General features: G+C 35.3%; 1 protein-coding gene across 2 annotated transcripts in view; it reads right to left on the reverse strand.

The window, feature by feature from the left end:
• MYO6 (myosin VI) overlaps positions 1 to 27,575 on the reverse strand; it is a 205,469-nt gene that overhangs the window by 105,219 nt on the left and 72,675 nt on the right. For both annotated transcript variants that reach the window (XM_049776811.1, XM_049776810.1), the window contains exons 5-10: positions 22,446 to 22,575; positions 20,606 to 20,711; positions 16,316 to 16,371; positions 13,313 to 13,410; positions 12,297 to 12,461; positions 1,969 to 2,049 (exon numbers count right to left, since the gene is read on the reverse strand). In XM_049776811.1, the coding sequence (XP_049632768.1) occupies positions 1,969 to 2,049; positions 12,297 to 12,461; positions 13,313 to 13,410; positions 16,316 to 16,371; positions 20,606 to 20,711; positions 22,446 to 22,575 (636 nt within the window). The remainder of the gene's footprint in view (positions 1 to 1,968; positions 2,050 to 12,296; positions 12,462 to 13,312; positions 13,411 to 16,315; positions 16,372 to 20,605; positions 20,712 to 22,445; positions 22,576 to 27,575) is intronic.

The raw sequence follows: 27,575 nt of genomic DNA on the forward strand, positions 1-27,575 counted from the left end.
GTCAAAATGATCACCTCATCCTCCTGATAGAGACATAAAAAGTAATTTAACATATTAATACATTGTTTACTTACATAGCTTTACATATACATTCAAAAATATAAACAAGATTCCTGTCAAAGTATGCTAGCTCTAGAATCAGAAAGAATATATTTATTTTTCTCTTAGGAGAGAATAAAGTATTTTTCTCTTGGGGAAATAAAATCTAACTTACTTTTCTCTTAGTGTTTTTCATATTAAAAGTAAGATCTTTAGAACAACAGCAAATTTATCTGTGATTTTACTGAGAGAATGCAGTTTCTATATTTTGATGGTGTCTGACAATAAATATTAATGCTCCTTTATCAAGTCCCATCCATTACTCTAAAGTAAAGATTATAGTTTATAATTCAGATGTCAGTAATGATGGGGTCAAATATAAGCCTCAATAATATTAACTGCAGGTTAATATTATCACTGATGTACAATCAAAATAACGATAATTTGGGTTTTTTTATCTACTAGAAATATATTAGAGGCATTATTCATCTCCTCCATTTTGAAAAGAGTCTAAAGATATGACTCACAAATAATGAAGATTAAAACTGGTTATATTTTTAAAAAATTCAAATACACGTATTTCAGTCAAATTAATAGAAAATAACTAAAAAATCTGAGATATTTCTAATCTAAGTTCCTAAAGAAAATGATAAAAGATTACATAATATAAACACTGCATGTTAAAATTTTATAAAGTTATTCAAGAGTAAGTATCTAATTCTTTTTATATAGTACCTAATAAATTAAATGTAATTACTCTTTGAAGTCTATCATTTAAAGAGTTATATATAAATTTTCCATGCAGCTAACAAGGGAGGGAGGAGGAGAGAGAAGGAAAGTGGAAAAGAGGAAGGAAGGATGGGAAAGGATGGGGGAGGGAAGGGAAAGGAAGGGAGAAGGGAAGGGAAGAGAAGGAAAGGGAAGGAAAGGAAAGAGAAAAGGGAAGGGGAGGGGAGGGATGAGGAGAGAAAGGGAGGGGAAGAAGGGAGGAAGGGGAGAAAGGGAGAGGAGGGGAAAGAAGGGAGGAGAAGGGAAAGGAAAAGAAGTGAAAGGAGGGGAAGTAAAAGGAGGGGAAAGGAGTAGAAAGGAGGGGAAAGGAAAAAGGAATGGAGGAAAGGATGAAGGCAGAAAGGAAGGAATACTGGCACAGATGGGAATCTAGGTGAAAATGCCGGGAGGTAGTTCAAAGGACAGGATCCCACTCCCCTAGATATCACCTCAACATTGCATGCCCTCCCAAGCACAGATAGTTGTGGCCCCCAAACCAAAAAACTATGTGAAAAAAATTAAAACTATTTCATAATGTCTTAAAAAGAAATGTGATGGGACCTGAAGCTTTTATTACTTGTCTTTTAGTCTGTGGGTCACACTCAGTGCTGTTCAGAGGCTATAACTTATACTTAAGGATTATTCCCCTGAGGGCTTCCCAACGCACAGTACACATATCAGCCCTTTGAGTCATCTCCCACTCCTAGACATATGATGTTTTATGAGAAACACAATACATAAACTTGCTCACATGAATGCTAGTTCTATTTATCGTTCAGAAGACAAAAAATTATGAAACAACATTTTGCACTGCAACCCAAGTGGGAATTATGAGAATGAATTTTGAAAAACCTAGCAAAACAATAATTCTGAGACAATTTAATAACTTTATGTTAGCAAAAATAAAGGAAACACTGCACTAAAATCTAAGAACTATTAACTGTTGCTTCTGCATAAATCAATAGAAGCACTCAAATATTATACTGTACGGAATTTGGATGACTGTGTTTTAAAGTATAAACTTAAAGTAAGAAATATTACTTGATTTCCAACAATTTAGAATGAAATTTTGAGAGTGAATTAAAGAATCATTTTAATTATAAATTAATTAAATAATTAAATTTAAAAAAATTAAAGAATCATTTTTCAAATATACAATACCTCAGGACTTTTACGGTTCTGTGAAATCTGTTTGTCAGTTTCTTTGTTTGCAAAATATCTAGTGCAGCCTCGATTTAAATACTATGACAAAGAAATAAAAAAGTAATTAGCAAATTTAACCCAAGATAAATAGTAAAAAAAGCAGAAGCTCATTATATCAAGTAATATTAACAATTTCTAAACATGACCATTCATTAGATCATTCAATTAATAGTATCTTTAAGTTTTTATTTTTCTTATTTTAATCTTAAAATATAACTGACATTTATATCAGTTTAAAGTATATAGCATGATTTGATAGGTATTGGAAAATGATGACAATAAATCTGGTTGGTCAACCCATCACCACATGTAGTTATAATTTTGAGTGTGGATACTCTCATATATTATAGACATTTATTTTCACTAATCAAAGAATGCTAAACATCTTAATTCTTGAAAGTTACTGAACTCATTAACATAAAAATCAATATCAAATATTTATCTTATTGTAAATATTTTAATTGTCCAGGATTTATTAGAAATATGCTTATTTAAAATACAAACTTATTTAAAATATAACCAAATAAATAAATATCTACATATTGTTTGTTGTTTTATTTTTGGTCCATACCCAATGGTGCTCAGGGATTACTCCCAGCTTTGCACCCAGAAATCACTCAGATTCACATTAGTGTCACACAAACTCAAATATTTTGGAGTCAACTTAACTAAAGATGTGAAGGACCTATACAAAGAAAACTACAAAACACTCTTTCAAGAAATAAAGTATTACACAACATACCCTGCGAATGGTTTGTCAGGATTAACATCATTAAAATGGTAATACTCCCAAAAGCACTGTACAGATTTAATGTGATCCCTCTAAAGATACCCATGACATTCTTCAAAAAAGTGGATCAATTCGGGATACCACACGGGATACCATACCTTGCATGCACTACGAGATGGCCACGAGTAAACTCTTTAACATACACTTTATCTCTAGGTAATACCTCCATTTAGGAATTGAAGCACGTGATCATTCAGATCATCGAAGCAGTACCTGAGATGTACAGACTTAAACCACAGGCTCGATTCTTCGAACACTTTTAATTAAACCAGCATTCCCTTGCTAGTCTCTCCTCTCTTCTTACTACTTTTCTTTTCTTTTTTTTTTCTCTCTATTCTGCTTATTACTTTTTTTCCTCTTTCTCTTCCCCTTTTCTCTCTAAGGTATTTTCTTTTTTCTCTTCCTTCATACCCTTCCCATATAACTTCCCCTTTCTCCCCTCCGGAAATCCAACTATCCCTTTACCCCTCAATCCCATCCAGATTTTCCACCATATTAAAATTTTTCACCCTCAGTCCTTATTCTATTAGGGTTCAAGATCGACCTCCTACTCAACGAACCAGTACTCTGCACCCAGGCGAGGGGACACCCAGATAAACCCACACCTTGTCTCCTGAAAGAAAAGACAGCCAACTCCCCTGTGGACACATGCTGCGAGGCCCTCCCTACTAACTCTCCCTAACGCGGACTGTTCCTTGAAACTGGGCCTAGCTCCAAAAGTATCCCCATTGCAAGAACTCTTCCAAGACCTCCCTGCCGCAAATTTTAATAATCTGAAAAAATTGTAATCAAATTCTTGTTGTTGATTTTTCCTTTCAGTTCATGATTGCCCCCAATTTAACGTTTTTTTTGCCTGTTTCACTAGTTTATCTCCCCCATTGTTTTACATTTGTTTCTTTAGTCCTAGTACCACTGTGTTTTGGTTGTTTTAATGCCTAAATTGACTGTTAGATCAAAAATTGCCTTATTACCTCTTAAATATAATCTTGTGTCTCTCCCCGCTGCAGTACAAAAATCAAACACTGCCATCACCCTAGCCTTATTAAAAGGCCTACGTGTTATTGGTGTAAGCACAAATATTTATTCATTGGTTCATACTCTAGAATCTGCTAATGCCTTATAACTATGGCTAAAAATGTTTACAAACTTAAAGAAGTTTACACTACTGTTGATTTCCTAGCAAAGAGTGCAGAATAACCGCCGTGGTTCAAAATTAACATTTTTTTTGAGGGAGGGGGGAATTTGTGTCATCCTTAGAGTAAAATGTTGCTTTTTAAAATAAATTCGGCTTAGCTAGAGATAGCATTCAACACATAGAGGATAATTTAGTAAATAGACAAAAAGATATAGAGCAGAGTGAGAGCTGGTACAAAAATTGGTTTTCTACCACTCCATGGATAACAACGGTGCTCCCAGCCTTTTTGGGGCCCTTCATTGGCTTTATGTTGCTAGTTTCCTTTGGTCCTTGGGCTTTTCGCAAACTCACCACCTTCGTAAAGAATCAAGTGGATGAAGCAACCAGAAAGGACTCAAAGGTTCTATACCAACAACTATGCACCTCAGAAGACCAGCTGACACCTGACATCTCCCCTACTGCCAACTCTCCGCCACTTAAGTTTGAAGTTATCGAGGAGCTGGCGCATAGACCTCAATCTGTGCCTTGCCAAGCTTTGGAAACGACTGAATCAAGGGTAGCAGATGCGGTGACTGGAAGCCCCACACCTCTTCACCCAGTGTGGCCAGTCCACCGAGGCACGTCTGTCCCTTCTATATTGTATACTAAACAGGGGGAGATGTGGGAGATCGAGCACCCCACATATCAAAGGAACTCTGAATGAATTTTCCACCGCCTGTCTGATTCAAGCCACAAAAGTTTGCATAGCCCCGAACCAACAGAAAACTCTGCAAATAAATTTAGCTCAGCACAAAGAATCTGGCTTAACCAGATGCCTTAACCTTTCCATGGAACCTGGTTTTGTAACTGCTCTCAAGTATGTAGTTATTGATATGTTTTTGTAAAGTTTAAATTATGATCCTTATTGCTTGCACAAAAGATAGATCTAAATGGAAAATAGGCTAAACAAATAATTGTATTTGCATAAATATCATTTAGCTATTTGTTTAAGAATTTGCTTCCCCTCCCCCCATCATGCCAAGTTCCTCTTTCTCCTTCCCGCCATCAAAATGTGTTTATGCTCCCATTGGTTAAAATTGTTGTACTTGTACAAATCTGATTGGTTTATGTTTCAATCCTATGTTACTAAAATAGGCCCTGGATTGAGCTATTATGAAAGGGGCCCTTGGGCTACTGTGAAGGTTAGAAGCGCTCAGGCCATGGGGGTACTGTTGGAAAGTTGTGTGCAGAAATAATGTTAACCGTATATTAACTTCAGATCTTCAATAAAAATAAGCTATTATAAAAAAAAGGAAAAGAAAAAAAATATATGTACATACACATATATGTGTATATATATGTGTGTGTATATATACTTATACAGAGAGAAAAGAAAATATCTCACTCAGATGCAGCAGGGCAGGAGGAAATTAGGGAAAGTGGTGGCAGAAAACATACACTGGTGAATGGTGTTGTGCATTGTATAACTGAAATTCAATCATGCATACTTTGCAACTGTAAAAAAATACTCCTGACTGTATTGTGAACAACCTGTATTATGGTCTTTAAATAAAGCAATTTAAAATGTCAAAAAAAAAAAAGTGGATCAAACACTCCTGAAATTCATTTGGAGCAATACACCCATGAACAGCTAAAGCAATCCCATGAATAGCTAAAGCAAGGTATATGGGAGGCATTACTTTCTCTAATTTTAAATTGTATTACAAAGCAATAGTTATCAAAACAGCATAGTATTGGAATAAAGACAGATCCTCAGATCAGTGGAATAGACTTGAGTATTCAGAGAATGTTCCCCAGACATAAAATCATTGAATTTTTGATAAAACAGCAAGGAAAGCTTCTTCAACAAGTGGTGTTGGCATAACTGGTAAGCCACTTTCAAAAATCACTTAGACCCCCAACTAACACTATGCACAAAGGTAAAATCCAAATGGATTAAAGACCTTGATATCAGACCTGAAACCATAGGTATATAGAACAACACATAGGTAAAATACTCCATGACATTGAGACTAAAGGCATCTTCAAGGAGGAAACAGCACTCTCCAAACAAGTAGAAGCAGAGATAAACAGATGGGAATATATTAAGCTGAGAAGCTTCTGCACCTCAAAGAAAATAGTGCCTAGGATACAAGAGCCACCTACTGAATGGGAGAAACTATTCACCCAATACCCATCAGATAAGGGGCTAGTATCCAAAAATATACAAGGCACTGACAGAATTTATCAGAAACATCTAATCCCATACAAAAAATGGGGAGAAGAAATGAACAAACACTTCCTCAAAAAAGAAATACAAATGGCCAAAAGCACATGAAAAAGTGTTCCACATCACTAATCATCAGGGAAATGCAAATAAAACAACTATGAGGTACCATCTCATGCCACAGAGATTGACACACATCACAAATAATGGCAATAAGCAGTGCTGGCAGGGATGTGGAAAGAAAGAAAGGAATGTGGTCTAGTCCAACCTTTATGGAAAGTGATATGGAGATTCCTCCAAAAACTGGAAATTGAGCTTCTATATGATCCAGCTATACCACTCTTAGGGATATACCCTAGGAACACAAAAATACAATTCAAAAATCCCTTCCTCACACCTATATTCATTGCAGCACTATTTACAAATAGCCAGACTCTGGAAACAACCAAAATGCCAGCATCTTCAACAGAGGAATGGCTAAAAAAACTGTGGTACATATACACAATGGAATATTATGCAGCCGTCAGAAGAATTGAGTCATGAAAGTTTCCTATACATGAATGTACATGGAATCTATTATGCTGAGTGAAACAAGTCAGAGAGAGTAAGATAGACACAGAATAGTCTCACTCATCTAAAAAAAAAAAAAAAAGTAAAGACATTATAGTAATAATCCCAGACAATAGAGTTAAAGGCCGGGAGGATGGGCTCACAATATAAAACTCACCACAAAGAGTGGTGAATGCTGTTAGGGAAATAAGTACACTAACATCTAGCATGACAATGTTAATGCGTGAGAGAAGTAGAATGCCTGCCTCAAATAAAGGCAGGTATTTGGGAGGTGGGAGGGGGGCAACACTACTACTATAAAACTACGTTTGTAACTTTGTTGTTTGGTGAAAATGTTGTACTGGTGAAGGGGGGTGTTCTGTTTATGTCTGGAACCCAACCACAATCATGCTTGTAATTATGGTACTTAAATAAAGATTTTATTTAAAAAAAATAAAAAAGAAAGAAATCACTTCTGGTTGTCTCAGGAACCATATGGAATGCCAGAGGTCGAACCAGGGTCAGCCGCCTGCAAGGCAAAGCCTTACCTTACCCACTGTGCCATTGCCCTGGCCCAAGATCTACATATTGTAATTTAGCATTTAAAATTCTTAACATGTTTTCTTAAATTTTTTTACTTTTGAGATTCAAATCTTTAAAATGACTTTTATATTTACTGACAGTTAACACAGATCACATATAAAATAAATAACTTGTTTCAAAGGTATTCAAATAACAATTTCAGCTTGTATCTAAATGATACTCTTTGCTGCTTAGAACCTTTGAAACAGTAAAACTTCGAAAATATAGAAAATATAGAAGAAGTTTAGAAGAAAATATTACACTTACCTCGAGTAGAATCTATTATTCATATTTCAGAAAGGCTGGGAGAGGGAATCAGGAAGGAACCACACATGTAACAGGATAGGAAATGTTCTAAACATCTCAATTTATTTTAAATCCCTTCACTATTCTATTCACTATATCATGGTATGAATTCTAAGCTTAAACACTGACTACACAATACAAGTATTAAGAATGTAATAACCTTGGGCCCAGAGAGATAGCACAGTGGCATTTGCCTTGCAAGCAGCCGATCCAGGACTAAAGGTGGTTGGTTCGAATCCCAGTGTCCCATATGGTCCCCCGTGCCTGCCAGGAGCTATTTCTGAGCAGATAGCCAGGAGTAACCCCTGAGCAACGCCGGGTGTGACCCAAAAACCAAAAACCAAAAAAAAAAAAAAAAAAGAATGTAATAACCTTATGGTCCCCTGCCAGGAGTGATTTCTGAGCGTAGAGCCTGGAGTAACCCCTGAGAACTGCCGGTGTGACCCAAAAAACAAAAAAAAAATAAAAAATAAAAAAATAAGAAAACAAAAGGGGCCAAGAGATAGCATGAAGGTAAGACGTTTGCCTCGCATGCAGAGGGTTGGTGGTTCGAATCCAGCATCCCCTATGTTCGTCTGAGCCTGCCAGGAGCAATTTCTGAGAGTAGAGCCAGGAGTAACCCCTGAGCATTGCTGGGTGTAACCCAAAACCCAAAACCCAAAAAAAAAAAAAAAAAAAAGAATTTAATAAGTTGAAGATAAATGAGCATTTTAGATGAGAAATGTATCTTTACCCTCTATTATAATGAGAAATTAAAATACATTTAGAATCAGAAAATAAATCGCAATGAGTTCACTTTCTTAAAACTCAAATTCAGAACTCAAATATCAAGATACCCTAGAATATTGGGGGGGGGGGAATAAAAGAGAAAGGAGCAATAACATTGAAAGTATTTTCAAAGTATATTTCAAAGTATATTTTCAAACAGCAATTTTACTTCTTAAGATAACAGTAGCATAAACATAAAGACAAAAATATTTTTTCTAGCAAGATTTTTTTATCACATTACTATTGTGTCACACATTTGATTTGTGGGCAGATAGACCTATTATTAAACCTAGAAAAAATACTTTTTTCTTCCAATTTATTAGAATAGTTAGAATGCTCCTTACTATTCCCACCATTCATTCTCATTCTACCAAGCTTCTATTATATTAAGGATTTCTGCATGACTTCAATAAGTGCTTTTATAAAACACAGAAATGTTTGAGATTTGGGGCAGAAGTTAGTATGATTACTAAGGAGCAGACCAGGCATGTGCCTGACCCAGATTAAAATCTGAGCAGCTCTGGGAACAGCCTTGAAATGCCCTGAACACTGCTGGGATGATCAGAGTGATTATCAAAACCATAAGGCACCAACAATATCCTCTTATCTCTGCATTGGGTATCCTATCTGTTGGTAGGGTATCAGACCTCTGAGCAACAATTGGGTGGCCCCAAAAATTTTAATTTAAATTCTAAATTTTTTAATATAATCATCTCCAGCTTTTTATTTTCTAGACTATATTTGCATATAATTCAAATGACTTTAGATAGATACAGCTCTTTAATTCTTTCCATACCAATTTGAGCACAGTTACAAAAATGTTTTTGTTGTTTTGGGGCCACACTTGGCCATGCCTGTAGGCCACTCCCAGCTCTGTGCTCAGGGTTGTACTAGTGGTACTTGGCAGATTTCGCAAAGACCAGGATTGAACCTAGGTCTCCCACATGCAAAACAATGTTCACATCTACTGAGATCTCTCTGGATACACAAAACTCATGTAAGTGCTCACCCTGCTGTAGGGTTATCATTTGTCTTTATAACCATGTCTATGAGTTATAACCAACCACTTAAGCTGAACTATGGAAAAACATGCAATTATTTATATACTTTTAAGTTACTTTAAGATATAATCATTTTGGGAAAAAAATACAGAGGTGTAGATATGCATGCATGTGTAAGAGTATTCAGACCTACAGACATACTGTTTCATGATCCCTCTCACCAGTAAAACCTTGGAAGAGAGAAAGCATGTCCCCAAATTACAAAGGCAGGAAACACTCTGAGCTAATAAAAACTTTCAGTATGCATGTCCTCTTATGATTAAGACACTGTGCTTAAAAAAAAAAAAAAAAGCTTACATCATTACACACACAATATCCTATGCTCCCAAGTCTCCAAGGAAAAATGGTGTATATTTTTCTCTTGAACTCCAGATACATGTTCTTGAGTAAATGAGTCATCTCTAGCTAAACTGCAATCTGGGTTACTTAATTTTATTCCCTCCTGCATTATCATTTCCTTTCCCCTTTGTTTCCTTGCCTAGCACAGTGTCAAATTCAGGGAGTATGCATAATAATTAATCTACTTTTTTAACCTGAAATCCTTTTAGCTTTATTTTTTTTATTTAAACACCATGGTTACAAGGTTGTTTATACGACAATATTTTTCCATAGAAAAAGATAAAGTTGTTCATGATTGAGTTACACTCATGATGTACAACAACCATCACCGGTGCACATTTCCCTTCCTGATAACCTCTTCCCTTCACCCAATCTCCCCACTGGCTTCTGGGGCAAGCGCTCTCTCTCTCTCTCTCTCTCTCTCTCTCTCTCTCTCTCTCTCTCTCTCTCTCTCTCTCTCTCTCTCTCTCTCTCTCTCTCTCTCTTTTTCTCTCTATCTGTCTCTTTCTCTCTCTCTGTCTCTTTCTTCTCTCTCTCTCTCTTTCCTTTTCTTTTTTGACACTGCAGTTTGCACTGAAGGGGTACCATGTATGTCCCTTTCACAGTAGACCCTCTCCACCCTAACTGTACTGTCTATTCTTTGTGGCAAGCTTCCTACCATGGTCCTCCTAATCCTAATCCTCATCTCTATTATCTCTGGATATCATCCCCACACCGTCTTTTATTTACCTTATATCTAAGAGATGAGTGAGATTATTCTATAGTCAATATATATTCTATATAATAGATGGTATATTAAGATGACTACATCACTTTTTCATAAACTCACTGTTGAAAAAGCCACATTACAAAATTTTATATTACTCAGAGTATCTTATATTGCTTTCTTAACATGATTTAGAAACATGCCTCTTTCCTTTCATAAACATAAATTCACTTTAAATGGTATTTGGAGAGTTGTGAATAAAGTTAAGTATTTCAGAATTTTTTTAAATAAATTGAGTTTATAAAGCATTTGAAATACTTTTAAGTTTTAAATTTCCAAATACACATTAAAAGCCACTGCTTGAAGTATCAAAGAGAAGAAAGAGCAAAATCATACATACAGAGAGCAATAATTAAAGATTGTACGTATAATGCAATTTCCAAATGCAAGACTCCTAGCAAAGAAGACTATCACAGTTCCTGGAAAACTTTATCCAAAGCACACACCTGGTCCCAACCAAGACTCCCACATATCCTGCATACAGTTGCTATTTTCTGAGGATTTGTGAAGTATGCTATCTCTTCCCTTGGAAACAAACTCCATATGCTCATCTTACTTCACATCCAAAGTTTTGACCCTCAAACATATTTTAGACATTATATGATCATGCTAAACACGATCAACTGCTCATTGTTAAGTAGTATTTACTCTTAACTATATTTATGTATATAATCGCTCCTGGCTCAGGGTACCATATGGGGCACAAGGGATTGAACCCAGGTCCATCCTAAATTAGCTGCACGGAAGACAAACGCCCTACCACTGAGTTATCACTCAGCCCCAGTCTTCATGTTTTTAACAAGAAATACGAAGTAAAATTTTTGTGCCTGCGTGGAGGCAGACTATAATAGTGGGTATGACATTGGAGTCACTAGTGAAAGGGTGGACATACTGGTAGTATGACTGATGTTTGAATATTTAATGCCTGAAATGACTGTACTATGAACTTGTTTAATCACAATGCTGTAATAAAAACTGGAGCAAGTAAATAAAAGGTAATGACAAGATCACCCGGAGTATAGGAAGGAAAAGGAAAGAAATATACTAGAAGGAAAAGGGTAGAAAGACAAATGAAAAATGGGTGAAGGCAGGGGTCAAGGGGATTCAAGTACATGGATAGTGTTAAAGAATGGCAGAGCTAAATATCCAAACCACAGAGTCATCTACACTGAAATCATGGGATTCAAACTTTAACAACCAAACTTAAAAATGGTGTCAGGCAAGATGGCAGGCAGGGGTAGGTATGTAAAAGAGGATGGTTATAGTTTAGAACCTGGGAACTTTGGTGGACGGAAATTGACACTGATGGTGGGATCAGTGCTGGCACACTATATGTCCAAAACTTAACTATGAATAACTTGTTAAATCATGAAAATTTTTGTTTTGTTTTGGGGCCATACCCAGGAGTGCTCAGAGGTTACTACTGGCTCTTTACTCAGAAATTGCCTGTGGCAGGCTGAGGGGACCATATGGGATGCCAGAAATCAAAACCCAGTTTGTCCTGGGTCAGACACATGCAAGGCAAATGCATTACCACTGTGCTATCACTCTGACCTCAATTTTTAATAATATTTTCAGAATAAATACCACCAAAAAAGTAAATATCTTCCATACCTATCTCAGGTTATTACACTTAAACTGTCCTTCAAACAGTCTCACTAGAATGATTCATTGTCTCCAAAATAGAACTTATTTTAGATACCACAAATCTTCTATTTAGCTCAAAATAAACACAAAATACCTCAGGAATAATGGTATTTATATTCACTCTTGTATTTACCTACCCGAAAATTATCCGGAGAGCTCAAATGAAGTTTTTCCCTAATATCTTCAGAAGCACCAGCACACAATCTATAAAATATGTGATAATTCCTTTCCTCTTTGCCTTGAACACAGATTCTAGATTTCTCTAGAAGATAATGGGATACAAATCCTCCGACAACTGAACTCTAGAAAACAAAACAAAAAGAAAATGATGTTATATTTGGGTTATATTATTGCTGGAATTTGGGGTATAGTTCAATGATAGTCTTAACTAAAATGTATGATGTTCAGGGCTTGATTCCCAGTACCATAAATAAAGTACAATGATACATGTAAAGTCTTCTAGTATAATAACAAAAATAGTTATCATTAAAAATACTTATTTAAGAGGATGCAATATTTATCAAAGAAAGGGGAAAAACTATTTATTAAAGGAAGCTTAATACCACAAAGAGTGTTGAGCACAATTAGAGCACCAACTGCACTGACAACTACCATAACAATGATAGAGATGGAATGCCTGTCCCAAAGAGAGGCAGGAGGAGGTGAGATTGGGGTAGGAAATGGGGACCATTGGTGGCAGAAAGGTTGTACTGGTGAAGGATGGTGTACATTCAATGACTGAAACCTACCTATGAACATTTTTGTAATCATGGTGCTTAAATAAAGAAATTTAAAAAAAAATGAGAAATCTAAGAGTATTTTGAGGTTTGAGACCAGAGAGTTAATATAGTGGTAAGGCATCTGTCTTACATGTGGCTGTCCTAGATTCAATCCCTGGCATCCCATCCCTTAACCCACCAAGAATAATTCCCCAGTGTAGAGACAGGAGTAACTCCTTAGCATTTCTGGATGTGCCCCCAAAACAGAGTATTTTTGATGTCACTGTAACGATAAATATTTTCCCAATTACCTAAAATGGTAGAAAGTTAATAGATATACCAGAAATTTAATAAAATACAGTATCAATTCTATAAAAGGACATGTACTTTTCAAAAATACTCCCGAATTTTATCCCCAAACTAATCTCACCTACCTTTTCATTAAAATGTATTTCGACAAATTTTCCAAATCGACTGCTATTATTGTTACGAACAGTTTTTGCATTTCCAAAGGCTTCTAAGAGTGGGTTAGCTATTAGAAATAAATAAGAATATTGAAAAAATTGACATAAATAATATTTATAACATAATACATACCATGTTTTCATTTGTTAATAAATATGGATGGGTAGAAAAAGTTCTCAAAGTTTAAAATAGCGAATTCTATATTAGGCCAAATCCTGCAAAAATCTATGTACAAATACTTATAAATTCAGGTCCACTATATTCAGATCCTAACATGTGCAGATTTAAAAACACTTATTAAACATATATATAAAGATGGTATAAATGTTTCAATAGAATAATTTTAAATGTCTCTAAATTACAAATGTATAACTCAACTTTTAAAAATGACTGCCTAAAAATTTTAAGATCTCAGAAGCATGTCTATTATTATTAAAAGACGATTATGATACAAGATACACAAACCTCCTAATACAAAATATAGGCAATAAAGTTAACTGCTGACTTATTTTCCTGAAATATCTTATATATCACATAATCTCTTAATTAACATACATATTTTCATATGTGTATCCAATACAAGCTAAAAATAATGGGCATACAGAATTATCTAAGAGAGTTTCAGAACATGAGTTTTGAAAATACACAGACAAATATAATTACATACTTTTAAACTAGTCCGTTTAAATGTTTAATGACATAGTATTGTCATTAAAATATAAATAATGGGACCAGGAAGGTGGCGCTAGAGGTAAGGTGTCTGCCTTGCAAGCGCTAGCGCAGGACAGACCGCGGTTCGATCCCCCTGTGTCCCATATGGTACCCCCAAGCCAGGAGCAACTTCTGAGCGCATAGCCAGGAGTAACCCTTGAGCGTTACCGGGTGTGGCCCCCCCCAAAAAAAAACAAAAAAAAGAAATATATATATATAATGAATTATAATAGGCGCCAAATGGATATCTATGTCTCATAATACAGTATTGCATATTTTAAGTTCTTAAGAGAATATATGTCTAATTTCTCACTACAAAATTATATGTATATAGTATTGGATGTCAAAAGATTTAACATGCTAAATCTTTCATGTTTTTTCTAATAAAGTATTATGCTATTCACAAAAAAGAATTTTAAATCATATCAAATTCCTATAAGCTGAGGATAAAGTCAAGTGTCAAAGCAAATTATGGCATTACGTGTACTGCTCTAGTACATCGCTGAGCTGGATGCTCTACAACCAGCAAAATATAAAAATGAATACCAATGAACAAATATAGACATGGAATTATTCTTTTACAATCATACATTACACATGACTAGAAAAGGATTATTAGATACTATTATTCTACCTACATAGTCTCAAAGAGATGCAAACCAGCATGTTAATTTCATTTACAATTTCATCCACAGCCTCAAAACCTGCTTAACCATGTTACAATGTTTACAACGTATTCTTTAAGGCTTTTAAAAATCCATTTTTCGGGCCCGGAGAGATAGCACAGAAGCATTTGCTTTGCAAGCAGCCAATTCAGGACCAAAGGTGGTTGGTTCGAATCCTGGTGTCCCAGATGGTCCCCCGTGCCTGCCAGGAGCTATTTCTGAGCAGACAGCTAGGAGTAACCCCTTAGCACCGCCAGGTGTGGCTCCCCCAAAAACAATTTTTTTTAAAATCCATTTTTCTTATTTTATCCATAATAGAAAGCTAACTGGCCCTAAACCCTTTAAAAGATCATGCCCCCAAAATAAGGTATTTTATGACTAAGAAATTGCTGTCACATCCACACCATCTTTCAGGCAGGACCTGATTTCTGAAGACTACAGGATTTGTCACTGGTGAAAAGGAGGATCTCAGTAACGGTCTTCCATATTCTCTCACTGATCAACTAGTTTTGTTTTTTTTTATGGTGGTGGGTCTGGGTCATGCTCAGGGGGCACCAGATGATGATGCTGACTCATGAGTGTCATGTGCTCTACTACCTCCTGCCCCAATGTACTAGTTCTTGCTGTAGTTTAGGATATTACCAAAATATCTCAAAATGGATATGGAACCTTTCTTACTAAAAGTCTATTCGTGTTTATTTCTTTTGTTATTATAAGTTCCCCTACAAATCATATCCATATCAGCACCCACAACCATCACTCACCAATGGCCCAGCTTCACCTCTCAACTATGGATCTGCAGAGATGCCAAGCAGCCCCAAACTCTAGGTATGTCAGTATTTGGGGTGACATCACCAGGACTTTTGTGGAGTGACTACAGGCATCTTTCCCTGTCTTTTCATATTCAGGAAGGCGTGGCAGCAGAAACTACACCCCCACAAATACTGAAATATCCACCATAGAGTTTGGAATTCCGGACTGCACAGCTGCACATGGGGTTGTGCAACAACTTCAATTTTTCAATATCTTCATCCCAGTATATAGATGTCATCCCAATTTAGATGTCAAACTGATTCAATGCCACTTCATGTTCAGTAACAAAATATGTAATAGACCAACTAGCTACAAGAGTTTAGTCAACCTTCTGACAATGACCTCATAGTGAGATACAATTATTTTCACAAATTTTCTTGTTGTTGTACTTCTTTATCTTTTTTCTTTTTTTCTCTTTTGAAAGAATTTTATTGTCACTTGTAAACAAATTTATTATGAGCAACTATGTAATAATGGTCAATAAAGTCATTTATAAAAAGGCATGACCATTCCAAATAACCTCTCCCTACCTCCTTCTTTAGAAAAAGCATGACAAACAAAGCGATGGGGTTTTCCTTATCTCTTTCATTTATACCACATAACTATGGAGACTATAGTTATTAAATAAACAAGCAGGTGATATCTGAGCAACAATTTGTAGGACATCGAAGAAACTTCTATACCTCTGTGAGAACATTCCAGGCCACTAAGAGGATTCCCCTAAGCTAATATCTTTATATATCAAACAAGTGAAAAAATATGAATTTTTAAAATTAACAATACCTTCAACAATTCTGTCATCAATATCTTGGCCTGATCCATAAGATTCAGTCAGATATCTGTTTAAATATTAGAATAAGACTTTTAGATAACAATATTACATGTATTATTTTTATAATATTAATATATCAGATACTTAAAATTCTATATGAATTGCATTTTACATATAAATCAGAATTACATTTCTTGGTGTTTGGGCCACACCCGACTGTGCTCAGAACTTATTCCTGATTCAGCCTGGGATCACTTCTAGTGGGCTCATGGAAATACATATGGTGCCAGAATTGAAACTGATTCAGTTACAAGGCAAGAGTCTTTACTAACTGTACTATTGTTTCTGCCCCTGAATAAAAATTATTAAACATATTAAATAATGTTATTAAAATATTAAGTTTTAATATTAATAATAATTTTAAATAAATTAAAAATTATTATTAAGAATATTCTGATTTGGGGGCCAGAGAGGTGGCACAAGGCATAAGGTCTGCCTTGCGCACGCTAGCCTAGGACAGACCAGGGTTCAATCCCCGGGCCTCCCATGTGATCCCCAGGCCAGGAGCAATTTCTGAGCACATAGTCAGGAGTGGCCCCTGAGCATAGCCAGATGTGGCCCAAAAACGAAATAAAAAGAATATTTTGATTTTAAGCAACTATTTACTTTTAAATATTCCCTACATTTTATACAGAAATATTCAACTTCTATAACAGATTCTAAATTCTTAAGTGACAGTATATTAATGTAATTTGTAAAGCTAAAGGAAAAATGGTATCACCCCAAACCCCCATGGAGTTTAATATTAGTTAGAGTATTACAGGAGATGAGACAACTAGTTGTTCAGTACATGTCAAATGAAAAAGCTATGTTTAGCTCACAATATGTTTTCCATTCTGAGTTTACCATTTAATTACTTGTTTATTTTCCAAAGGATATAGAAATCACAAACTCACCAATTAACACTTGCATTCAAGAAAGAAGGAATATGGCATTAAGCCACTGAGAATTTCACAACTAATTATAAAGCATTAATCAGAACTGCTAAATAACAGTCAAAAAATGAATTCTTAATTTGGTTAGGCACAAATAACTGACATTTGTATAACAACAAAATTTTAAAGGTATCTCTCTGGGCCAAATAGATAGTACAGTGGGTAAGGTGCTTGCTTTGCAGATAGTCGACCCAGGTTCAATCCCCAGCAAAGCATATGGTCCCACTAAGATCTGCCAGGAGTGACCACTGAGCACAACCAGGTGGTGGCCAAAATATATTTTTTATTTTTCTTAAAAATGACCTAAGTGACCCGGGGCCGGAGAGATAGCATGGAGGTAAGGTGTTTGCCTTTCATGCAGGAGGTCATTGGTTCGAATCCCAGCGTCCCATATGGTCCCCCGTGCCTGCCAGGAGCAATTTCTGAGCCTGGAGCCAGGAATAACCCCTGAGCACTGCCGGGTGAGACCCAAAAACCACAAAAAAAAAAAAAATGACCTAAGTGACCCATAATATTCCACTAAGAACAGTGGAACAAAAATTTAAAATTCTCTGGTCGCAGCAGTAGTGTTTCACTGTTGGTCCATAGCTGTACAGATTGAAAGATCTGTAATAAGTACTATGATTCCTTGTATATTTAAAATGCTGTGTTTCTCATCAAACAAAAAAACCAACAACAACAGATATTGGTGTAGATGTGGGCCATTCATTCACTGCTTGAGCGAATGTCAACCTTTTGGATGATAATACAGACATAATACAGACATTCCTTAAAAAACTGCAACTAGGGATTATGCTTTTATATGACCCAACAATCTAATTCCTGGGAGTATACACCAAGAGCCCAAGAACATAATGCAGAAAAGATATCTTCATTCCTATGTTCATGGTAGTGCTTTTTACAATAACTAAAATCTGGAAACAAGTGTCTAAAATAAATGACTATATAAAGAAGTTACAACACAATACACAATGGAATACTAATCAACAGAAAGAAAAAGTAAAGATAATTTCCTGCTATGTGGAAAGATCTGAAGAGCAATTTGCTGAGTGAAATGAAAACAAGGGACACAATATGTGTGGGATAAAGAAATATATTAGGGAAATAAGTAATGACTAGAGACAATAGAAATGAAGATCAAAAGAACTGATACTTAGTAGAAATCTTTCCAATGTGGGGTTAGGGATGTATAGGTCAGAAAGGGGCCACTAGACAATGATTAGGGAGAGTAGTCACTCTGGAAAAGGACTGGGTACTGAAAGGAGGTAACATGATATGCATGAAACCAAACCCTATGAGTAACAGTATTCTAATCTAAAACACAGAGTCCAAAAGAAAAAAGTGCCTGCAACAGAGGAAATCTGGGGAGTGGGAGGAAAAGGGAAGTTGACACCAAACACTGGAGAATGAGTTGGTGTTGAAACATTTGTATACCTAAACTCAATCATAAATAACTTCTTAACATTTGTATACCTAAACTCAATCATAAATAACTTCTTAACTTTGTAATTCATGGCCATTTTATTTTTTAATTAAAATGAGTAAATAAATAAAATACTGTGCATCTATTAGTGTAGATTTAATTTGATGGCAGAAAAGGGGATAGAAAGAAAGTCTTAAGATTGAAATAAGATTAATTGTCATATGTAAGGCAAAATATGTTTCAACCACACTTTCAACAGGACTGTTGAGAATAGAATACAATAGTTGAATTCTGAGAAGCATTCCTAGACTCCTTCAACAAATTAGCATTAGCCTTCTCCACTTTATTCATGAGAACCACTTTAGAACTGCTTTCTGAAATGAGACTTAGCTTCATACATAAAATATGTTTTTATGTAGAGATCAAGCCCAATCTTTAAAGCAATATATTAATATGTGAATGTATCCAAAGGCAACTTGTTCAAATTTCAGAGAAATATATGTACCTCTTTCTTCATAGCAAGTCTATATATTATTCACAATAACCAAAAAAGTGCCCACTGATGGATAGATGGGTAAATAAAACATGGTATGACTGGGATATATATAATTCTAATGCAACATACAAGGAGCTGAGGTCAGTCCCCAACACCACACCTTTATGCACCCATCACCACCAGACACTGATCTGATGGACCCGGGGCCGGATTTAGTGGATTCGGGCAACACACTACCAGACCAAGTACCTAATTGCCAGGGCTCCAGGCCATGATCTGAGTTCAGGCACCACATTGCTAGTCTAAGCACATAACAATCAGGGTCATAGCACTGAACAGAACATTGATAGAAATGCCACCCTCCCTCTAGGATGTGGCTCCTATTTTTAAAAATGTAGGCTGGAGTGGTAGAAAACAGTTAGGGTGCTTGCCTTGATTGTAGCCAACCCGGGTTCAATTCCTGGCACTCCAGATGGTCCCTTGAGTACCACTAGGAGTGATCCCTGAACACCACAAAGTGTTTCCCAAAACTGATAGGAAAAAAAAGTGATATATATATGTAATGGAAACTTAAAAAGAAAATTCTTTATTATTACAAAAATAAAAACTTGAAAATATTATAATATAAATATATTATAATATAATATACCAAGAAATAAGCCAGTTTAAGGAAGACAAATAATGTATTACCAATAAATAAGGTATTTAGAGAAGCAGAAAGTACAGAATAGGTGTTGTCAGGGATTGAGAATAAGGGGTGATGGTAAGCTATTTAATGGATACAGTTTAAATTTTGCAAGATTAAAAAATCTAGAGACTGGTTCTACCATGTGAAAATAGTTAACACTAATAACTAAGATTAAATGGTCTATTTTAAGTTTAAACATTCTTATTTTACAATATGAGCACATTTAGTCTCCATAATTATTTGTTCATTGATTTGCACAGAACTAACATAAAATCAAGATCTACAGAAATAGAGACTATATTCAGAAACATTTGGATATTTAAGTTCTCACTCTTTAGGAAGATTCTCACAAAGGTGGTAAAACACTGAAGCTAACTGCAAAGGAAGAAACTTAAATAATGTTTTAACAATATGTTTGCTATCAATTACTCACTTCTTCACAGAAAAACAACTTCTTACGATTAGCATCAATTTAGTAGAAGTAATTCAACATCACTTTTATTAAAAGAATCACTTTTTAGTATGCTTACTTTTAATTTAATAGATTATAGGTGATAATTACAATGTAATATATAGGACAAAAACAAAAATTTTGAATAAAATTTTTCAAAATGCATGGGTTCAAAATTTTTACTGAAACATTTATAAAAAGCAACCTGCTCAAGTAATTTCAGGTTAGCTAAGGATTATACTCCTTACCTGAGAACAAATTTTGTATTTTCTGTTTTTCCAGCTCCTGATTCTCCAGATACAATGATAGACTGACTCATCTTGAGCACCTTCATATCTCGAAAAGCCTTATCAGCTAGGATCAAAATAACATATTAATAAAATGTATTACACACAAATTTAAAGTGCCCTTAACAGCATCACCCTTAAAAATATTCTAACAGCTAAGTAATATGAAATACAAACAAACAACTCTTGCTTTTTGTATAGGATATAATAGAATATTGGAGCTGGAGTAATAGCACAGCAGCAGGGCATTTGTCTTGTAAGCAGCCGACCCTGGACAGAACCAGGTTTAGTTCCTGGCATCCAAAATGGTCACCCCTAGCCTGCCAGGAACTATCTCTGAGCACAGAGCCAGGAATAACCCCTGAATACTGCCAGGTGTGGCCCAAAAACAACAACAAAACAAAAACAAATAAAAAAAGAATAAACTAGAATATCTTCATATTAGGAATGGTGGCTCTGTTCTTCCTAGTACTAAAGAAAATCTTAAAGGATTTTTAAAATGCCTTCTACAACTAATGAAGTCATCAGAGTAAAGCAAGAAGTAATAAACTAACTGTTTAAAAATTTTGCAACAAAAATTTAAATCTATTAAAGTGGTTTTTAACTCAAATAATTTTCATATAAAATTAGGTCCTGACAATTTAATCCTAAGATGTCATTTACCTTAGGCATGTGCTACAAAACAAACTATACAGAAGAAGACTTTACAAATTTGACTTTTATTCATCAGGACTAAATGAAAAATATGAAAAGTATATAGCCATTCTTTTGACCAATTTATCAACAATCTGTTTCACCCACATTTGTGAAATTTTGTCAATACTTTTTTAACAGTAATAAGCAACTTATAAGAAGGCCTTTTTACATTTTAAGTATGCAGCCTCTCTTTAGTAATAAAATTGCTTAGATTTAGACTTGAGAGATTTTGAACTTTATTTATAGTTGATAGAAAACAGGCCTGTACCCAATAGGCATCTTAGAACCCACAGTCAATCTGCTGTGGCACTGGACTTAGCAGTAAATATTACACACACAAGTCAATTCTGAAGGTGAAGTTTCTGTAGGCCAAAACACAGACATGAAGAGAAAACCCAAAGAGAAAATAGTTACACTAGACAGCAGCACTAAAACATGTCACCACTTAACTTCCAGTAATGGTGGTTCTAAAGAGTTGGCTATATGAAAATGACACATAATCACAGGTGATAGGGTAGGGTGTGTGTGTGTGTGTGTGTGTGTGTGTGTGTGTGTGTGTGTGTGTGTGTGTGTGTGTGTGTAGCAAGTAACTTTTCTCTGATCCATTAAGTGTTGAAAAAAATAAAAAGTGTTGACTATTTTCTTACATCAATGTCTCTTTAAATATGTTAGGCCCTAATGTAAGATCAAGCATGGAAAAAAGTCAGCTCTTAGTAGCTCTTATCAAACTCAAATAACCTGCTTAGGCAAGAGGCTCTGGCTAAGAAAATACTGGAAAGTCTTGGTCTTAAAGCAATGCAGAAATATACTTTTTAAGTGAGCTGATGGGAATGAGGAGTCTAGAAATACTAAAGTCTAAACATATGTACCTGAATTGAGTAAACATATATTAAAGGATACAAGCATTTAAGAAAGATACTGACATATAAACTACTCCATCAGATGTCTTTTCTACCCTATAAGATATAAGATATAACAACAGTGATATATTTAAAATTGATATTGCCCCTCCAGAATATATATTGAACTCATGGTATATTTTATTAAGCCAAAAGAACAAATTTTAATATGTACAAATTAAGGAAAACAAAGTTAAATTGCTTACCAATTGCAAAAACATGAGGTGGCATTGTCCCAAGAGATTTTCCTTGATAGGACTTTATTGTGTCTGAAGTATAGATTTTAGGTATGTCAAAGTAAGGGTTGACTGCAATCAGGATATTGGCAACATAAGTCTATATTGAAAAAGCACAAACAAAAATTTCCAGTTAAGATAATTTTTAAAACTAAACAAGTTTTTTTTTATTTTATTTTCAGGTTTGGGGGCCACACCCGGTGACGCGCGGGGTTATTGCTGGCTATGCACTCAGAAATCGCTCCTAGCTTAGGAGAGCATATGGGATGCCAAAGATTGAACCCAGGTCCGTCCTGGGTCAGCCACATGCAAGGCAAATAACCTATTGCTATGATTTCACTCTGACCCCAAAACTACAGTTTTTGAAAGAGAAAGAAAATACAATAGATTTTATTACTAGGACTCTGATATATTTATTTCTTGTCTTACTGATCTCCACAAATTCATATTTCTCTAATGCAATCAAGAGCAATATCTTCTCAGTCTCATAGGCATCTTAAATTCAGCACAATCAAGTGTAGATAATACTTACTGACTTCCCTTTGGTTCAAAAATAAAGCCAACAATCTCCTATGTGCTTTCCCAGTTCATGGTATCACCACCAAGACATCTTAAACACAAAGCTGAGTCTCTCAGCCTCTGTCTCAAACAGCAACCCTCTACTGACAATATTTAAAATGTCTACTCTCCTGCTTACATTCCTATTGCTTGAGATCTGATCACTTAAATTCCTCACCTAGAATACTTTGTTCACACAATTTAATGAATAATTTAATAAAAACTCATATGACTCATACCAACAGTTTATTAACATGTGATGATCACTTGGCCCCAAATTTTTGCAAGCAACATGTGTAAACCGCTGTTTAAAATACTGTTACACTAAACATTTAACAAGCCTTAAGCATGATTTTAAATTTGGCATTTAACTGTGGCTCTAAAAGATCAGAAAAATGTACCAACAGGATTTAAAAATTTCTTTGTGAAAAGAAAATGAGCTGTGGTTTAGCATTAGTTGTGGTTTACTGGTCAAACTAGGACATACAGATACATATTTTTTATGCTTCTAATTATAGAAAAAAATGATGTGGAAAAACTAAACTTTCAAACTGTTATCCAAAATTTAAAAAATGGTATTAAAAATTTTCTTGAAGTGTGATTTAAAAATAGAGAGAAGTTATATATTAATCCACTGGAGGCAAAAGCAAGTAAGATATTTTTAGAAATTGATGGAAATGTTAAATCTGATTTAGCTAATGTTGTACACAATTATAAAGGGAAATAATAAAAATATGAGTCATAAAAACTATGAAAATAGAAAATTTAAACTAATTCAAAGTTTCCTTCTCATGTATTTTAAAGCATTATGAAGTATATTTATTTAGTTTTATCTTTTAATGGCCTTATAACTAAGAGGCATAAATTGTTAGGGAAAATATTACTGGCTTCAGTTGACTTTGAATACGTTTTCATTCAAGAACAAAATAGTCATTACCTAACAGAGATAAACTCTTCCATAATAACAAATAACTTGGGATATGTATATGTATATACATATATATTTTTTCTAGGAATATAAGGATTATAAAACTGCTAAATTTCCTACTGCTTACATTCAACAATTCAACAATAGTTCAGAGAATACTGAACTATTACAGAGTGATAAAAAAAAGTCATAACTTTATACAAACGCCAAAAAAGACAGCTAGACATAAACCTAAAACCCCATCATAAAAGAGTGTCACAGGTATAATACTAAGCAAACAAAAGCTAAATTTTTGTAAATAGCACATCTTTCCAATCAATAATAAAATATAGCACACTTGTAGGTAATAGAATGGAAAATGACAAATAATACTTTACATACAATTAATATTCATATAATTTTCTATGATTGACTACTGATTGCAGCAAGAGTATTGCCACTGCAAATAAGAGCATTAAAAGAAAAAAAAAGAGAATTAAAAGACCAACAAAGAAAACTTTTTCCCCTGATTTGCCAGCCTCATATATTTTAAGTGCTCTGACCAACTCTACCTAGGTCAGATTTTTCAATTGCAACCTATGAATCAGTCTTTAATGTCTGTCTATATGTATATTTGTGAGTGTATATATGGTGGACACTTTTTTGTCTGTGTAATCTGTATTGTAAATAATGTGTCTGTGTTGTATATCATCCCTGTTATATATAATTCTTCCATTTCCCCCTCTAAAGCTACTACTTTACAAATCCTTTTCTATACTCTCCTCACCCCTGATCTGTTATTTCTCCCTATTAAACCATTTTTACCCTATTAAACCATTTTTACTCTCAGTTCTTAACTCCTCGGGAATCAGAACCTTCCCCCTACCTCAGCCAGCTGCCAGCTGGGTCCCAAAGTGAAAGGACATCCTCCCAGCCTACCTGGCCTCACCCAGGGTAGAAGGTGTTGCCAATGCTCATGCTGATTGCTCTATGTGGCACCTTCTCTCTCACCTCCCTTCACTGTGGACTCTTGAGAGATTCTCAGCTCGAGGATATTGCCTGATCCTTATTTCTGCGAACCATTGTACAGACTCCACAAGACCACATCCAGTTTGAAGCTGTGCTCTGGCTTTTATCCCTTCCCGTCAGACTACTTCAAAAAACCTAAAGGGCATATGTATGTTTCTTTTGTTTATTTCTTTACGAGTATTTTCTTAATATGTATAATTCTTAATGTGCATTTCATTATGTAGAGGTAGCTTTCCCCATCCCCTTTTATCTGCTAAATAGGAAATTCTAGTAAAGCCACAATATATACTCTATTTAGTTTATTTGTTTGGGAGTCTGGAGGTAGGAGAAAAGTATGGAAGTTAATAACCAAAAGCTGGCATTTAAACGCCGTTAGATTCGCTCTACTTCCCAGCTGTCACTACTTGGACAGATGGTAAAGACTGTGAGTAATTTAGACATAATTAAATATGTACAATTAGGCAAATTGATAGTGATATAAAAGATTAAAATTGTCATTGGATCTTGGAAGTATCAAAGAAGCCATGTGTTTTCTTCGTCTTAAAATAATGAAGAGTTCCCATTTTATAGCAGAACTAGAGTGAAGTAACTTATCTCCAGCCAACAAAGGAATCTACAACTAGGTGTTATTTGATAAAATCTCACACATGCCAGACTGTGAAAAATTGTGAGTGCTGCCTGTGTGTGTACTGTCACGTGAAACTCTTGGGAGTGGGCGGAAAAGAGGCTCCAGAAGAGCACGGCTGCTCCACGTCGCTACAAGGCCATGTGCTCTTTCTAAGAAAAGAACACCATTGCAACAAGAAGAAAAAATCACACTAAGAACTGTGCTGGATCACTGAAGCCCAGCATTTCTCTCCAGACATTCTCTACTGCGTGCTCAGGCCTAAGATTAGATCCTGTGTGAGGCTTCATCCACGGAGGACTCCCTCCCTTGGAGGCAAGTCGACCCATCCAGAAAGTGGCTGCCTACATCATTTAGCCAATGAATACCACCACAACATGTAGAAAAACTCACAATACAATTGTGACAATGGGGAAACAACGCAGGCCAGCATCAGACATAGAGAATGAAGATGACAATTCTGATGACCAGATAATGACCAACCAACTAATCAACCTCTCAGATAAGGACTTTAGACTAGCAATATGGAAGATTCTCAAAAAACTCAAAGAAACCATGGATAGAGTTGAACAGAACACTAACAAGAACCAAGAAAATATGAAGACAGAAATCACAAAACTCCAAACTGAAATAACATGTCAACTAACAGGCCTGAAAAACTTAGTAAATAAAGTGAATGACAAAATGGATAAGCTCTGGGACAGGGTATCAGAAGCTGAGAATAGACTTGGTGCTGTGGAAGATGAGATAAATAACAATTCCATAGAGTGGGAGAGATTGGAAAAAAACTAAAAGCAAATGAACAGACAGTGGAAAAATTAGTCAAAGAATGGAAACAGATGAAAATAGAAGTCTATGATAAGCTCAACAGAAACAACTTAAGAATCATTGGAGTCCCAGAGACCCAGGAAGAAAATTTCCAGGAAGAATCAATGGTCAAGAACATCATTAAAGAGAAACTTCCAGAGCTAAAGAATATATGTGATCAAATCCTGCATGCTCGAAGAGTACCAACCAAAAGAGACCCCAGAAAAAATACCCAAAGACACATCCTAGTCACAATGGCAAATCCCACAGATAGAGACAGAATTCTGAAAACAGCAAGATCAAAACGGGGAATTACATTCAAGGGAGCATCCTTGAGATTTACAGCAGACCTGTCACCAGAAACACTCAAGGCCAAAAAGCAGTGGTGGAACATTCTGACAAGACTGAATGAAATGAATGCTTCACCTAGAATACTGTACCCAGCAAAACTCATTTTCCAGTTTGACGAAAGAATACATGGTTTCATAGACAAAAAACAGCTCAGAAACTTTACAGACTCAAAACCAGTCTTAAGAGAAAAACTGAAAGACCTAATTTAAGACAAGACTAACCAAAAGACACACCAAATTTTGATATAAAGATGGCATTAAATCCCAGGACAATTATTTCTCTCAACATCAATGGACTAAATACACCAGCTAAGAGACACAGAGTGGCTAAATGAATCAAAAAAACTCAATCCAACCTTCTGCTGCCTACAAGAAAAGCACCTGAATAGTCAGAACAAACATAGACTCAAAATAAAAGGCTGGAGAAAAATTATCCAAGCAAACAACACCCATAAAAAAGCTGGAGAGGCCATACTAATATCAGATAATGCAAACTTTATACTCAGGAAGGTTGTAAGGGACAAAGATGGACATTTTATATTAATCAAGGGGTATCTAGAGCAGGAAGAAATAACTCTCCTAAACATATATGCACTGAATGAGGGGCCAGCAAAATATTTAATACAATTGTTGACAAATCTGAAAAATAATATAAATAACAATACAATACTTCTGGGGGACTTCAACACGGCTTTGTCAACACTGGATAGGTCAACCAGACTGAAATCCAACAAGAATATACTAGAGCTGAAAAGAGAAATGGAAGAAAGAGGCCTAGTGGATATATATATAGGACACTCCATCCCCAGAAACCTGGATACACA

Source organism: Suncus etruscus, chromosome 7 (genome assembly GCF_024139225.1).
Source record: "Suncus etruscus isolate mSunEtr1 chromosome 7, mSunEtr1.pri.cur, whole genome shotgun sequence".
Taxonomy (NCBI): domain Eukaryota; kingdom Metazoa; phylum Chordata; class Mammalia; order Eulipotyphla; family Soricidae; genus Suncus; species Suncus etruscus.